Raw genomic sequence first — 14572 nt, 5'->3', positions numbered from 1 at the left:
GTAAGACCCCGTGAAGCATGCCCTACAGTCTGGTAAAGTCTGCAGGTGGTGAGCAAGCAGTAAGACCCCGTGAAGCATGCCCTGCAGTCTGGTAAAGTCTGCAGGCAATGAACAAACACTAAGACCCCGTGAAGCATGCCCTGCAGTCTGGTAAAGTCTGCAGGTGGTGAGCAAGCAGTAAGACCCCGTGAAGCATGCCCTGCAGTCTGGTAAAGTCTGCAGGCAATGAACAAACACTAAGACCTCGTGAAGCATGCCCTGCAGTCTGGTAAAGTCTGCAGGCAATGAACAAACACTAAGACCTTGTGAAGCATGCCCAACAGTCTGGTAAAGCCTGCAGGCGGTGAGCAAGCAGTAAGACCCCGTGAAGCATGCCCTACAGTCTGGTAAAGCCTGCAGGCGGTGAGCAAGCAGTAAGACCCCGTGAAGCATGCCCTGCAGTCTGGTAAAGTCTGCAAGCGGTGAGCAAGCTGTAAAAGAATTCAGCATTATATCAATGAAAATGTAACAAGTGACATACCTCAAGTGACATACCTCCTCGCCATGGCCCTAAACACAGAATCAGAGCCATGAGTATAATGCAGAAATAAAGTTTCACATAAATGCAGACTGACAGAGAAATGCCTCCATTAATCCTTGAATTGTATAAAATATATGGCTCCTCTGTTCACCCCCCGAGTTCTAAAACTCTCAATAACTTGAAAAGAAATGTCTTCAGCTAGCTTCACCGCAATGGGCAAGCGTCTTGATTGTGTCTTCATTGCATTTTGATTGCTGGTAAGCCATTGATTGTGTCTTCATTGCATTTTGATTGCTGGTAATCCACTGATTGTGTCTTCATTGCATTTTGATTGCTGGTAATCCATTGATTGCGTCTTCATTGCATTTTGATTGCTGGTAATCCATTGATTGTGTCTTCATTGCACTTTGATTGCTGGTAATCCATTGATTGCGTCTTCATTGCACTTTGATTGCTGGTAATCCATTGATTGCATCTTCATTGCATTTTGATTGCTGGTAATCCATTGATTGCGTCTTCATTGCATTTTGATTGCTGGCAATCCATTGATTGCGTCTTCATTGCATTTTGATTGCTGGTAATCCATTGATTGCGTCTTCATTGCACTTTGATTGCTGGTAATCCATTGATTGCGTCTTCATTGCATTTTGATTGCTGGTAATCCATTGATTGCGTCTTCATTGTATTTTGATTGCTGGTAATCCATTGATTGCGTCTTCATTGCATTTTGATTGCTGGCAATCCATTGATTGTTGTTATGTTTCTCTCTGCAGGCTTTGTGATTTAAAGATCTCACATGTGGTGATGTGGCTCATGACGTTTGCTGGAGATCACAGAGCACTGTGTTCTTTAGGCCCTTGAAAAGCACTCATCGGTTTTGCATACCATCCAGTCTCCTACCCTGCCTTAAGCAGAAGATTCCAATAGGGCCTAAATATCCCTCTAATTACAGTAAATACACTGCTCTCCTGGTAATGTAAACCAGCTAACCTCAACTTAAGCTTGCCATGGATTAATGTTGAGATAAGTTAAATTGTGGTTTGTGGTGGAAACCTTCAAGTTGTAATGGCATGCCCATTAGAGTCACAGAAAGACATTTGTTAACCCTGTGAAGGATGAATAACCCTGGTGACTCAGTATAGTGGAGGCGCCTGCCTTACTGCCTTACTGCACTTGCTGATGCCGCACTCAGTCAGGATACATGGTCAGAGCTGCCTGCTCAGACATGGTGAAGCATGTGTAACCTTACTGAATGATGGGACAATGCTAATGCGAGGGCAGCTACAATGTTATGGCACCAGTGTGGAATATATTTCATATGCCAGTGTATCAAGTAATACACACTGCCAGTCCATTGCTGTACCTTTGTACAACATCAATACCAGACAGTGTGCTACTTTAGCAGGACCCAATCCATTGCATTGTCATGTCTGTTAGTGCAGTGGTCTGCACATGGTCCTTAGGGTTTCTTCAGGGTAATGCAGGTGTTCAGTAGAATCTAGAATTATGTAACAATGTGCCATTCACTTTCATTGGGATTCCAAATAAACAAGACATTGTACAGTTTGGATAAATCATAGAGTCTGGCCTGTCACCGAGCTGAAGTGAAAGAAGAGGACACTTTAAGTGTACTGTACTTGTAGACAACAGTCTCCTTCACTACTATAACATCCTGGACTCTGAGAACTGGCTTCTCGTTGTACCCTCCATGCGCCCTAAAGTTTTTCCTTAAAAAGCAGAATAATGAGGCTCCGGAGTGGTGCATCCAGTAAAGGCGATCCGCGTGGAGTGAAGGATGAGCCCTACAGCCTGGACATCGCCGGTTCGAGTCCAGGCTATTCCACTGCCGACCGTGGACGCGAGGTCCCTGGGGGTGGTGCACAATTAGCATATCTATGCATGTGTTGATTAAAAAGTGAAGTGGTGGCACTAATGTGATGCAGGTGGACTCATGTCACTAATGCTGTCTTACGCTGATTGGATACAGCTCTTGTACGCATCGCCCTGATTGGTTAAACAGACTTAGATTTCAGTATACAGCGTGTGGGTAACGGGACCCGGCTCTGTAGAGTAATCCCTGCGTAGAGACTGCTGTTAAGTCGGTGTATCACTTTACTTCCACTGCTAAAGCAAACCAGGCTCAAGATAAAGTGTCTAATCCTTGTGAAAGCCCTCCAGTATGAGTGGAAATGCATTGAGCATGACGTGACCCTGAGCAAGGGCAGTTCTGTTTCACCATGTCATGTGAAGCGAGCCCAGCTGTTCCAGCAAGCCAGCAGGGCTGCCTCAACCCACCAGTTACAATCAGAATTAGCTTCACCACTATACCAGAGTAATCCCTGTTTTAGAAGGGATATACAACACCACTAGGAATGGAAAAACTGGGGGATCTGGAGGAGCATCATGATAAACTGAACCAGAGACGCATTTCCAAGGAAACAGTCAGCAGACGTAATTGAAAAGTCCCACTTTTTTTTAACTGACTGATTGTATTAGGAGTTGCCAGGCTCTTGCTCTGAGAAGTTTGGAGGTGAGACTCTGGTAACAGGAGACATGTCGTTGCATCAGTGACCTAGCTTGCAGATATGTTGCCAGTATCTCAGCATTGTCACACTGAACTATAAGGGGAGTCAGTGAGGAGCGGCTCCTGATAATATCACTCTGTTATTGTCACACTGTGGTTAACATCACTCACATTAATCACGCATACAGCTCATTTCCACCCTATTGACTAGCATTTGTGGTAATGAAGGCGTAACATTCAGAGGGTTACATTTAAGCTAGTTGCGGGACAGTCCTGGAATATTCTGAATAAAGAACAGTGCAATGTGGGCGTTTGTAGCTTTGAATGTGTTGTACAGTAAATTATGCTAAGAACTAAATATTATGAATAGAGCAGTATTGTACAGTACTATAGAGTTCTGCAGTGAAACAGCACTATGTGTTATATCAACACTGCTTCTGTGCTGTGCCAGGGGATTGCTGGACTCCAGATGAAGTCAACGCATTGTCACCATTCATGCTCGGTTCCTCTGAAGTGCCATTAAAAGGGCTGGACTGGAATTGTTTGGAGTGTATTACAGGTGTGTCCTCATGGGTACAATATTCCAGTTAATAGATCCCATTTTGTCTCTCTCTCTCTCTCTTCTCTCTCTCTCTCTCTCTCTCTCTCTCTCTCTCTCTCTCTCTCTCTCTCTCTCTCCATTCTCTGTCTCTCTCTCTCTCCCTCCCTGCTCTCTCTCCCCCTCTGCGCTCTCTCTCTCTCTCGCCACTCTCTGTCTCTCGCTCCCTCCCTGCTCTCTCTCTCCTCTCTCTCCCCCTCTGCACTCTCTCTCTCTCTCTCTCTCTCTCTCTCTCTCTCTCTCCGCCTCCGCTCTCTCCTCTCTCCGCTCGTAGGGAGGACGAGCGACCCTCTCTCTCGCTCGATTGTATCTCTCTGTCTCTCTAGAGTACTCTCTCCCCTTCTCTGGTTTCTTCCCCTCCCCAATCATTTCTCTCTCTCTCTCTCTCCCTCCTCCTCTCTCTCTCTCTCTCTCCTCTCTCTGTCTCTCTCCCCCCTCCCCCTCCCACTCTCTCTCTCTCCCTCCCCCTCTCTCCTCTCTCTCTGGTGCTTCTTGGCTTCCCCCCCGAGAGGACAGACAGGGAGCCCCTTAGAGAGAAATCCCCAGGAGGGGGGACAGGGCGAGAGAGAAGAGGGGGAGAGAGACCCCCCTCCCTCCCCCCACCCCTCCTCCCCCCCCCCCCCCCCCCCCCCCCTCCCTCTCTCTCTCTCTCTCCCCCCTCTCCCCCCCTCTCTCTCTCTCTCCCCTCCCCTCTCTCTCTCCCCCCTCTCTCTCTCTCTCTCGACAGTGAAATGCCCTGGGGGGTGTCGGAACGCAGGCTTCTGCAATGACAGGCAGGTCTGCGACTGCACAGATGGGTTCTATGGCCCCCATTGTGAGAAAGGTAAAGCAAACTTGTCACAAACTATTAGAACATTACAAGAGTTTCCAATGGTTTGCATCTGGATGTCTTTGAAACATGCTAAAGAAAAACAGATGTGGGCCGAGCAATATTATAGTCTAATAGCTGTTGTAAAAACATCTGCGGTCTCCAGTAATGTTCGATGTAGGTTTGGATTCAAATCAGAAGAAGTTAGTAATTTGGGGTTTGGTTAAAAATGGACCAAAAAACATAGTAAATAAATAAAAACATAGACTGGCCAAGTCTTCACTATTTGCTTTTGATCAAACTGAATAATTTTTCAGTTGCAGTTTTCCGTTAAGTATATGGAAAACTACAAAGCGGTATGTAATTCAATATGTTAACGTAACATTATTCAGCAGGGTTCATTCGACTTTATGAAGCAGAAATTGTTAATTCTATTGGGTGATGCTAAACGTTTGGCCAGAGCTGTAGTACAAGTTGAGTATTCAGTTCTAGGTTGAACGCAGCTCTGTTTGCATGCCTTGCTTTTGTGTAGTCTTGCATTCCCTTGGTTATTCACCTGGAGCATGGATTTTTTCCCACTGCTTCCATGCTTTCAGTCAATAACCAACCAGCTGCTTCCCATAATGACTGGCATTCTTTCCAGCAAATGACATGCTTCGAAATAAGGTGTAATTACCTGAAAATAAGGCACGCTAATGCTAAGTGCAATGCACCGTTGAAACAGAAAGCGTGCGATTGACTAATTTCATTTTCCTTTCATTCTGATCCCACTCCTGTGGTTCTCTCTCTGCCCCAGCTCTTTGTGCACCCCGGTGTCTGAACGGAGGGCTGTGTGTCAGCCCCGGAATGTGTATATGTCCTCCCGGTTACTATGGCATCAACTGTGGCAAGGGTAAGCATGGATCAGGGAAACTCCTAACCCGAGCAACACACCGTGTACTATACAGCATATACCAGTATGAGGGAGCAAATGAAAAAAAACAGACATTAAAGATATACTTTGTGTCATTTACATTAGAATAATAATAAGGGTGTGTGTTCTCTGTCTTGTTGTGTCTGGCTCTTAGGAGTTTTTTCAGAAGCACCCCATTGATTGAAAATGGGACTGGTAAATAATGACCCAAGCACAGACCGCAATAGAGAATTACACACACAGTTTCCCTGTCTTCTAGCATTTGTTTTGTGGATGATACATGTCTGGTTTGGGTTGTTTTCAAAGGCTTTTTAACCAAGGCAGTCTTTTTATACAGACTCAAATAGTTGAATAGCCATGTAAGAGAAGAGGCAGCTTGACCCATCCACACTCATCCATTCCATTATAACCAACCACCCAATCCTCTACAGGGTTGTGGTGAGCTGGAGCCCAGCCTGGCAGAGGTGCAAGGTGGGACCACACCCTGGTTGGGATGCCAGTCCATTACAAGTCACCACACACAGAGGGCAATTTAGAGCGACCAATCACCTTGAACAGCATGTCTTTTGACTGTGGGAAAAACCCACATGAACATGGGGAGAACATGCAAACTGCACACAGACAGACCCTGGGCCAGAATTGAACCCAGGACCCTGGTGCTGTGAGGCTGCAGCACTAAACCACCCCGCCACCGTGCTGCCCCCATCCACACTCACCATAGTGCTTTCTTTTTAAATGTTTGTAATATAAACAGGTTCTGTTTTACTGGGAACTGACAAGGGGTCAGATTAGAACCAGCAGATTAGACGTCTGTAAATGTGTACTGCATTGCTGAAAAACCACCGATTCTATACAGATTGATTTTCACAAGCGATGTTCTGTACCACCGATTCTATATAGATTGATTTTCACAAGCGATGTTCTGAACCACCAGTTCTATACAGTGTGATTGTCTTTTCCAGCAAACTGCACCACAGTCTGTCACAACGGTGGGACCTGCTTTCACCCGGGGAAGTGCTTCTGCCCTGCAGGGTTCGAGGGCCCTCACTGTGAAATCGGTGAGCACAGCCAGTCCACTTTCCACTCTGACAAGCCAGGCTAAAGCACGAGGGTGCTGGGTGACTGCACCTTGCTTTGCTCAAAGCGGGTCCCTTTCATTCTCTCTTAGAAAGCATTACATTCTCCCCATTTTAGCCGTACTTTAGCCTCTGTAAAACCAGTCAACCCTGGAACGAGTTCTTGAAACGATGCTGGAAACAGCTGCCTGAAAGTTGCCAGGTGCTACGTGGGCTTTTAGTCTGTTTTGTGGGCCTCCTGTCACAGCGTTTCATGTCAAAGTGGGTCTCACTCATTTACTTGAAGGAGCCGGTCGGTTGAAGAGCACACTTCACTAGCAGCTGTTAAAAACCTGATCAAACATAAAAGCTTTTCTCAGGTGAGTGAAAATTTTCAGCGGGCCTTTCTGCGTTTACCATAGCTGATACTGGGAACGGTTCGGTGGAGTGATTAAAAACAAACAAAAAAGACCTTGTCCCAGACTGCAGACTGATTTATTAGCACCGTTCTTTCAATGTAACCGGCCCATTGTGAGAGACTTCTAATTACACTGCTGCAAATCCTTTCCACAAATATGTTTCCCTTTCTACAGAACACAAAAAGTGAAATTCAACAAGGTTTTATACTGTATGAATGTATGTGGGTGTAAAACCTCTAATTAGAAGTCTCTTCAGATAATCTTTTATTTCTCCCAAATTCCAAACAAAAATATTGTCATTTAGAGCATTTATTTGCAGAAAATGACAACTGGTCAAAATAACAAAAAAGATGCAGTGTTGTCAGACCTCGAATAATGCAAAGAAAATAAGTTCAGATTAATTTTAAAACAACACAATACTAATGTTTTAACTTAGGAAGAGTTCAGAAATCAATATTTGGTGGAATAACCCTGATTTTCAAGCACAGCTTTCATGTGTCTTGGCATGCTCTCCACCAGTCTTTCACATTGATGTTGGGTGACTTTATGCCACTCCTGGCGCAAAAATTCAAGCAGCTCGGCTTTGTTTGATGGCTTGTGACCATCCATCTTCCTCTTGATCACATTCCAGAGGTTTTCATTGGGGTTCAGGTCTGGAGATTGGGCTGGCCATGACAGGGTCTTGATCTGGTGGTCCTCCATCCACACCTTGATTGACCTGGCTGTGTGGCATGGAGCATTGTCCTGTGGAAAAAGCAATCCTCAGAGTTGGGGAACATTGTCAGAGCAGAAGGAAGCAAGTTTTCTTCCAGGACAACCTTGTACTTGGCTTGATTCATGCGTCCTTCGCAAAGACAAATCTGCCCGATTCCAGCCGTGCACTAGAGCAGCCATTTCAAAAAGCGCTTGAAAAAGACTTTAAAGTTACAGTGTAAGTGTAAAAAGTTGTCAGGATGTTAACAATGAAATGAAAAATGACAGTTACGTTATTTAAACAGTTGTAGCAGCATGTGGGGACGTGTGACGCTAGATTTTAAAATGACAGTTACGTTATTTAAACAGTTATAGCAGCACGTGGGGATGGGTAACGCTGTGTTTTAAAATGACAGGTGTGTTATTTAAACAGTTATAGCAGCGCGTGGGGATGGGTAACGCTGTGTTTTAAAATGACAGGTGTGTTATTTAAACAGTTATAGCAGCACGTGGGGATGGGTGACGCTGTGTTTTAAAATGACAGGTGTGTTATTTAAACAGTTATAGCAGCGCGTGGGGACGTGTGACGCTAGATTTTAAAATGACAGGTACGTTATTTAAACAGTTGTAGCAGCGCGTGGGGACGTGTGACGCTAGATTTTAAAATGACAGGTACGTTATTTAAACAGTTGTAGCAGCGCGTGTGACGCTAGATTCTTCGGAACCCCACTGCTTACCCTTTAAGATACCTCCAGTTCCATTACCTGGGTGTTAGACACTGGTGCTGTAAAGTCAGTAAACTGCATACTGCAGTTACATTTTCGTAGTCTGCAGTTACATTTTCTTTCCATACGTTCTTTGATCATACCTCTTGGAACTATTGGTTGTGTTAATTATCTGCTGGGCACAGTTTAATAATCTCCCACAGTCTGCGTGAAGTCCTTAATCATGTTTGGAAGATCTGGTCCTGAGTGTGTGGGTGCACTGCAGAGCGTTCTCAAATTCAATTGCACTGAGATGTATTACAACAGCTTGTGTTCATTTTCTTCTCAGGCAAGTGCCGTCAGCCTTGCAGGAATGGAGGGAAGTGCACTGGGAGAAACAAATGCAAGTGTCCTAAAGGATTCCTGGGGGATCTGTGTTCAAAGGGTAAGCACAGCAAGGACGCAGACTGGGTTAGGTGCTCGGCGAATGTGCAAAAAAAAAATGAAACCTGGAATCTCATGGTGTGCCATACTGTAGTGCTTTCTTTTTTGTTTCACTCTCAATAGGAGATACACTTGCAGGAAAGTTAGCACTAATTCCACTAGGACACTTCTAATATTCTGCAGAACAAATTGGAGCAGATCTACTGTATCAGCAGCTCACCGCATGGCAGCAATAGTGCTGCAGTGGTCCTGTAGTGGAGTACAAGTGAGTGGGTTGGATCATGCCATTGCTTTGCCATTGTAGTGCCACTGCATTGCCATTAGAAGTCAGCTGTTATGGGTATTGCTTTGGTATTGTGCAGGGATGACCCCAATGAAACAGGCAGGCAAAACACACCAGCGATCTCCCAACTCAACTATCGAAAGCTTTCAAAAATGCTTCTCAAAAATCTAAATACATTTTCTTTTTAAAGTTCATATGAGACTTAGAACTTCTTTAAAAAAAAAAAAAAGCGTTAATTAAAAACAAGAAAAAAAAAAAAAATGTGACCCTTTTATTTAAGCCCGAGCGAATGTGACACGAGTCATAGGGATGTGGAAGTAGCAGGTGTTTTAAAATGTCAAGTAAATGTTGCTCTTTAGACAAGCCGTTACCACGGGAGCAGTTTATCCAGTTCACCTGGCTCTGTGCTCTGCAGGCATCTGGGTTAGGTCACAGTGATCATCTGTAAGAAGAGACTCCCCAGAGTCAAACTGATCACATAGAACTGACTGATGTTTACAAGCTTTATATACCATGTATATACACACACACACACACACACACACACACACACACACACACACACACACCTGTGTCTATACAGTCATTTACAGGCATTACTATAAATGGAGTATGAGGTAGGATCTGATAGGTTTGTTGTTGCCCCCCCCCCTTCTTTAAAAGCTATGCCAAGTTTCCTGAGTCACATTATAGCCATTCATAAATGAGGTTCTCATTCTTGACCCCCCAGAGTCACTTAAACAAGCCCTGGTTAGAGATGGGCTTTTGGGTGTGTGTGTGTGGATGTGATGATACCAGTGAAGCTCATCTTTACAGTGCATCACCCCGAACTGAACGGCCCGGGCAGCGCTTTGCTTGCACACCAGACTCCAGAGATGAAACATATCGTTCCATGTTTGGAAGTTTCACAGCATTGTTTGGATCTGTTCATTTTACACCACTTTAAGTGAGTTTTTGTTTTTACTGCCAAGCTGACAGAAAGTCTGAAGCATTAGCAGCCTTTGTCTTGTCCTTGCCGCCAGTGCAACCCCTGGCATCTCAGCCTCTCTCCCTGTTCCCTTTGCAGCTGTCTGTGACCCGGGCTGCGGGGCGCACGGAACCTGCGTGGAACCAAACAAATGCCACTGCAAAGACGGCTGGCATGGAAGACACTGTAACAAAAGTGAGTGAGAAGACAGATCGAAGGGATCCAGGCTGGCCATTCTTCCCAAGCTTCCTTGGGAAGTGCGTAATCTCCAGAAACCTGATCTCCCTTCACATTTGTTCTGCCACATCGACTGTATGGAACAGGACAGAAAATTACTAGTATGACCTCTGGGGGTTTAAATTGCTTGTACCCCCGCCCCAGTCTAAATTCCAGAATTACTGTAAAAAGGCACCAGCAATGCTAGCAATAAAAGTCAGCCATCAAAGATCACAGGATACCAAGAGAGCTCTTTCAAAAGGAGCCCTCAGCTGGGATCATGCTTGCTTGTTTAGTGGAGTTCATTAGCGGCATTGCCTTCCTGAGAGGCAATAACATCACTGTGGAAATTAAATAAATAAATAAATGAGTGAAGCGTTTGAACATGCAAAAGAGTAGAGAGAGGACGATTTTAGGCAAGTTGATGCATCACTGCCACTTTCTTCAAAACTTAAAATGAATGAAAAAGGAAAGCACTGCATAGTAAGGGGTCCTCAACCTTGCCAACTGTGGTAATCAGTAGGGAAAAATGTGTACAAAAGCAACAGTTATTCTCATTACGCCCAAATGCAATCCGAAAGGTCTGTAAACTTGGAGCATCTGTTAAAAGCAAATTCAAGGCAGTAAACACTGAAAAAGACTTGTTGTATAAACATTGTCAGAATTTACTAAGTTTGCAGCTGTTGTGTTCCGCATGTAGAGTGTGGCTGTCAGTCAATGTGTTCTCTTAAGAAAGCCGCTAAACCACTCGCTCATTTATTGTCATTTTAGATGAGAACTGTCACATCAATAACTGGTTCTGTAATCATAGTGAAAGCAATGGTGATTCCACAATCAATTGAGTCAATTCAAACCGTTGAGTGTCGAAACACCATCTGCCTCATTAACTGAAACGTTTGTCTCGTCGTCACTGATAAAACTCCAGCAAGAAGGACATTGCAGCCATAGCCAAAGCCCGAGCCAAACAACAGCTATGCAGAGTTTGTAATTCAGAGCTCAGAGGAAGGGTGCTGCTTTCACTGGTCCCACTGGTGCATACAGAGTGATTGAAGGTCATGCTAGAGTACATAAGGCCTTAATGTACCTTACTGAATATGAATACCCCTAGCGTGACATTCAGTAAAGAATGCAATGCAACGTCAACGGCTGCTAATTGCATAGAAGGGTTTTTAAGGAATTCCATAAATCTGCTTTAACATGTATCTGCTCCATGGGGAATGTTGTGGATTATCATGGCATTTAGCATGTATCTGATCCACGGGGAATGTTGTGGATTATCATGGCATTTAGCATGTATCTGATCCACTGGGAATGTTGTGGATTATCATGGCATTTAGCATGTATCTGATCCATGGGGAATGTTGTGGAGTATCATGGCATTTAGCATGTATCTGATCCACGGGGAATGTTGTGGATTATCATGGCATTTAGCATGTATCTGATCCACGGGGAATGTTGTGGATTATCATGGCATTTAGCATGTATCTGATCCACTGGGAATGTTGTGGATTATCATGGCATTTAGCATGTATCTGATCCACGGGGAATGTTGTGGATTATCATGGCATTTAGCATGTATCTGATCCACGGGGAATGTTGTGGATTATCATGGCATTTAGCATGTATCTGATCCACGGGGAATGTTGTGGAGTATCATGGCATTTTCTTTTATGGGTTCCTGTGATGCAATATCTTGAGTTGCACTTTTTTTTTTTTTTGTATCGAAAAAAACAGTGTCACAGGATGGCAGTTTTACAGCCTCTCTTTTTCTGATTCTGTCATTCATTTAGGGTACCGAGGCAGTGTAATGAGTGCCACCAGCACCAAGCACAAAGTGCACACGCCTTCTCCGAAAGAGGCTGACGAGGGCAAGAACCCACCCGAGACCAATTACATCTTGTGAGCGCACACTCCGGAACTCTCCGTTTACTTCTTACACGCAGGTGCCTTCGCGGAGCGACTGTGTCAGATCCGTTTCCCTGATTACCAGGGTCTGAAGGCCGGGTTTTCTTAACTTTGCTATAAACCACTGACCAGTTAAGAAATGTTCCTTCGTGGTTTTTGTTTCATTAATATTGTCAGAATGGTAAGTTATGGAATGATGCCCTGTTGCTATTTTACAGATGTGTCTTCCGTTTCTAACTTCATTTATCTGTGCTACCATAATATTTGTAATCCAATATCCATGGGGCGCAGGGGAAGCGTTTTGAAAAATTCTGGAGAATTACATCTTGTTTTTAAAATGTTCGGGCGATTTGTCAAAATTTGTCAAACATTTTTAACGAGTAATGTCATATAACTCAGGATTTAACACTATTTGAATAAGCCCACATATTACAAAAAATCATAAACATTCAGTACCGTTTTGTTACATAATTCTTTTTTTGACAGGTATTAAAATATTGCAAACTGACAAAAGGACTTATTGGGATACCGTATTAGTTTCTGCTACATTATGTCTTTGGAATTTAAGTTGTTGCATTAGTCAGCAGGCCACTCGACAAGTAAACATCCCTAATTTTATTTAATTTGGAGAACCCCATTTCAAACCCTCAAGGCCCCCTACAGAGGGTAGCGGTAAGGGGTTCCAAAAAATAATCTGTGAGGGAAGTTCAAGCATTAGCAAACACCTTGGAGCGCTTAACAAACTTCCCAGTGCTGTCTCCTGGTCCCCACATATCCTGTCAACAGATCAACAATTGCTTTGATTTATATTATTCATGCTCCCCCCAGAGCTTTTAGACTGGGTTTTAAAGCCAGACAGATACCCATGTATAGGGTAGCTGAAACAAGAGAACTCTTCTGCTGAGCACTGAGTACTTCTCTTGGTTTGTTTCTTGCTGTCTACACGTGCACAGCATGGCTGCGAGAGAGCGCTTCTTTCTGAATATGGCATTCAGCTAAAGTGTTTGAATAGTGACCACCCAAGCAATGGAATCCCGTTGGAAAGGGTAGTGCAGGGACACAGGAGATGACAACAGTAAGCAGTGCGTTTCTTCTAAACCCTACACCTGTTTAATTACGCTGAAAAGATGCTTGCTTTTATCTCTTCTTTACTAAATATGCCTTTTGAAGTTAATATAACATCATTTTTCAGTTTGACTTTAAATTTTTTTATATAAATATGATTTAATAACTTTTCCTTTTAGCGAGAACACATTCAAATTAAACATACTTAGACTTGAAACATATGTGTTTGAGGATTTTAGTTCTTGTTCCTTTTTATTTGCCATTACAAAATGGTAATGATGATTCTTACATGAGCACTGTTGTGTTGAAACTGCATACTATACTGTAAACCAAAAAAATGCATTTCTTTTATTTTCTTTCATATATGTGCGCAGGTATGTATTAAAATGAAATGTTGCTATGCCTCATATGCCTGTGCTGTCTTTGCTCCGAACGTTTTTAAATCACAAATCATGACCCTGCTGGTGTGTTTTTATTTGTTTGGCAAGGAGGAGGTTAATTCCGTCCCTGCTATTTACACCCACACTATTTACACCAGCAGGGCTTCCAAATAATACTGTGCAGTGGTCCTAGTACCACTGGTGCAGATGCAATGCAGCAATATTGTATTGGGTTGCTTTGCACCAAGGGCGCTGGAGCTAGGGGTGCTGGGGGTGTGGCAGCACCCCCTGGCTTTGCATGGCTTCCATCATGTACAGGGGTTACAGTTTTGTCCAATAGCTTTTAGCACCCCCATTTTAAAAATTGTTTTGCCCTGATGATTCCAACACCTGCGTTTCCAGCACTGGTAGCAGTATTAATTCTAAATGTTTTTATAAAACAATTTTCACTGGCTTTGAAGGCCTACTTCCTCAGGGTATTTTTGCACAAGAACTTTAATAGGGGAGACAGAACCAAAGTACACTTGATTACACATAATTAGGGAGGCTAGATAATTTGTATATTCCTCAAAACATTATTTGTCTTCTTTGAATGTCATTTTAATTTAAAAAAGATAATGCTACCTCAACGCCCCAGACAGGTCTAATTAACTCTGTAAGTAAATATTTGTCGTTCTAGTCCAACACACCCCAGTGAGTCATAAACATTCCCAGACCATTAAAAAAAAATAAGCTTTTAAAATGAAGTATAAAAAAATAAGTCTGGATTTGGGGTGATGTATATGCGCACAGATCCTGGGGCTCAGGTGTCTGCCTCGCTGAGCGCAATGCATTATCCCTGCGAGATACCTGAGTCTGCTTCCTTGTTTGGATCAGTCAGCCTTGATCAAAGACATCCCCTGCACCTGTCAGACTGGAGGAAACGATCTGATATTGAACAGCATTGTCCCTCCTGGGAAGAGGCTGAAGGCACTCCATTAGTTGAGTGATTGATTTCAGTGTTTTGTATTCTGCTCGCTCCTCAAAAACAAACACACAAAACAAAGTGATAAAGCACTGGTTAGTAAGAGACGAGCAG

General features: G+C 43.7%; 1 protein-coding gene across 2 annotated transcripts in view; it reads left to right on the top strand.

Annotated features, from left to right (window-relative positions):
- Positions 1 to 13570, top strand: part of LOC121320093 (wnt inhibitory factor 1-like) — a 22164-nt gene extending 8594 nt beyond the window's left edge. Inside the window, exons 5-10 of one of the 2 annotated variants that reach the window (XM_041258288.1) lie at positions 4370 to 4465; positions 5247 to 5342; positions 6326 to 6421; positions 8584 to 8679; positions 10028 to 10123; positions 11935 to 13570. In XM_041258288.1, coding sequence (XP_041114222.1) covers positions 4370 to 4465; positions 5247 to 5342; positions 6326 to 6421; positions 8584 to 8679; positions 10028 to 10123; positions 11935 to 12047 — 593 coding nt within the window. In that variant the 3' untranslated portion in view covers positions 12048 to 13570. The remainder of the gene's footprint in view (positions 1 to 4369; positions 4466 to 5246; positions 5343 to 6325; positions 6422 to 8583; positions 8680 to 10027; positions 10124 to 11934) is intronic. The other variant, XM_041258289.1, reaches the window with a different exon arrangement.
- Positions 13571 to 14572: the final 1002 nt, after the last annotated feature.

The sequence above is a fragment of the Polyodon spathula genome, chromosome 8 (assembly GCF_017654505.1).
Source record: "Polyodon spathula isolate WHYD16114869_AA chromosome 8, ASM1765450v1, whole genome shotgun sequence".
In the NCBI taxonomy this organism is placed as follows: Eukaryota; Metazoa; Chordata; class Actinopteri; order Acipenseriformes; family Polyodontidae; genus Polyodon; species Polyodon spathula.
This window is presented reverse-complemented; position numbering and strand designations above follow the sequence as displayed.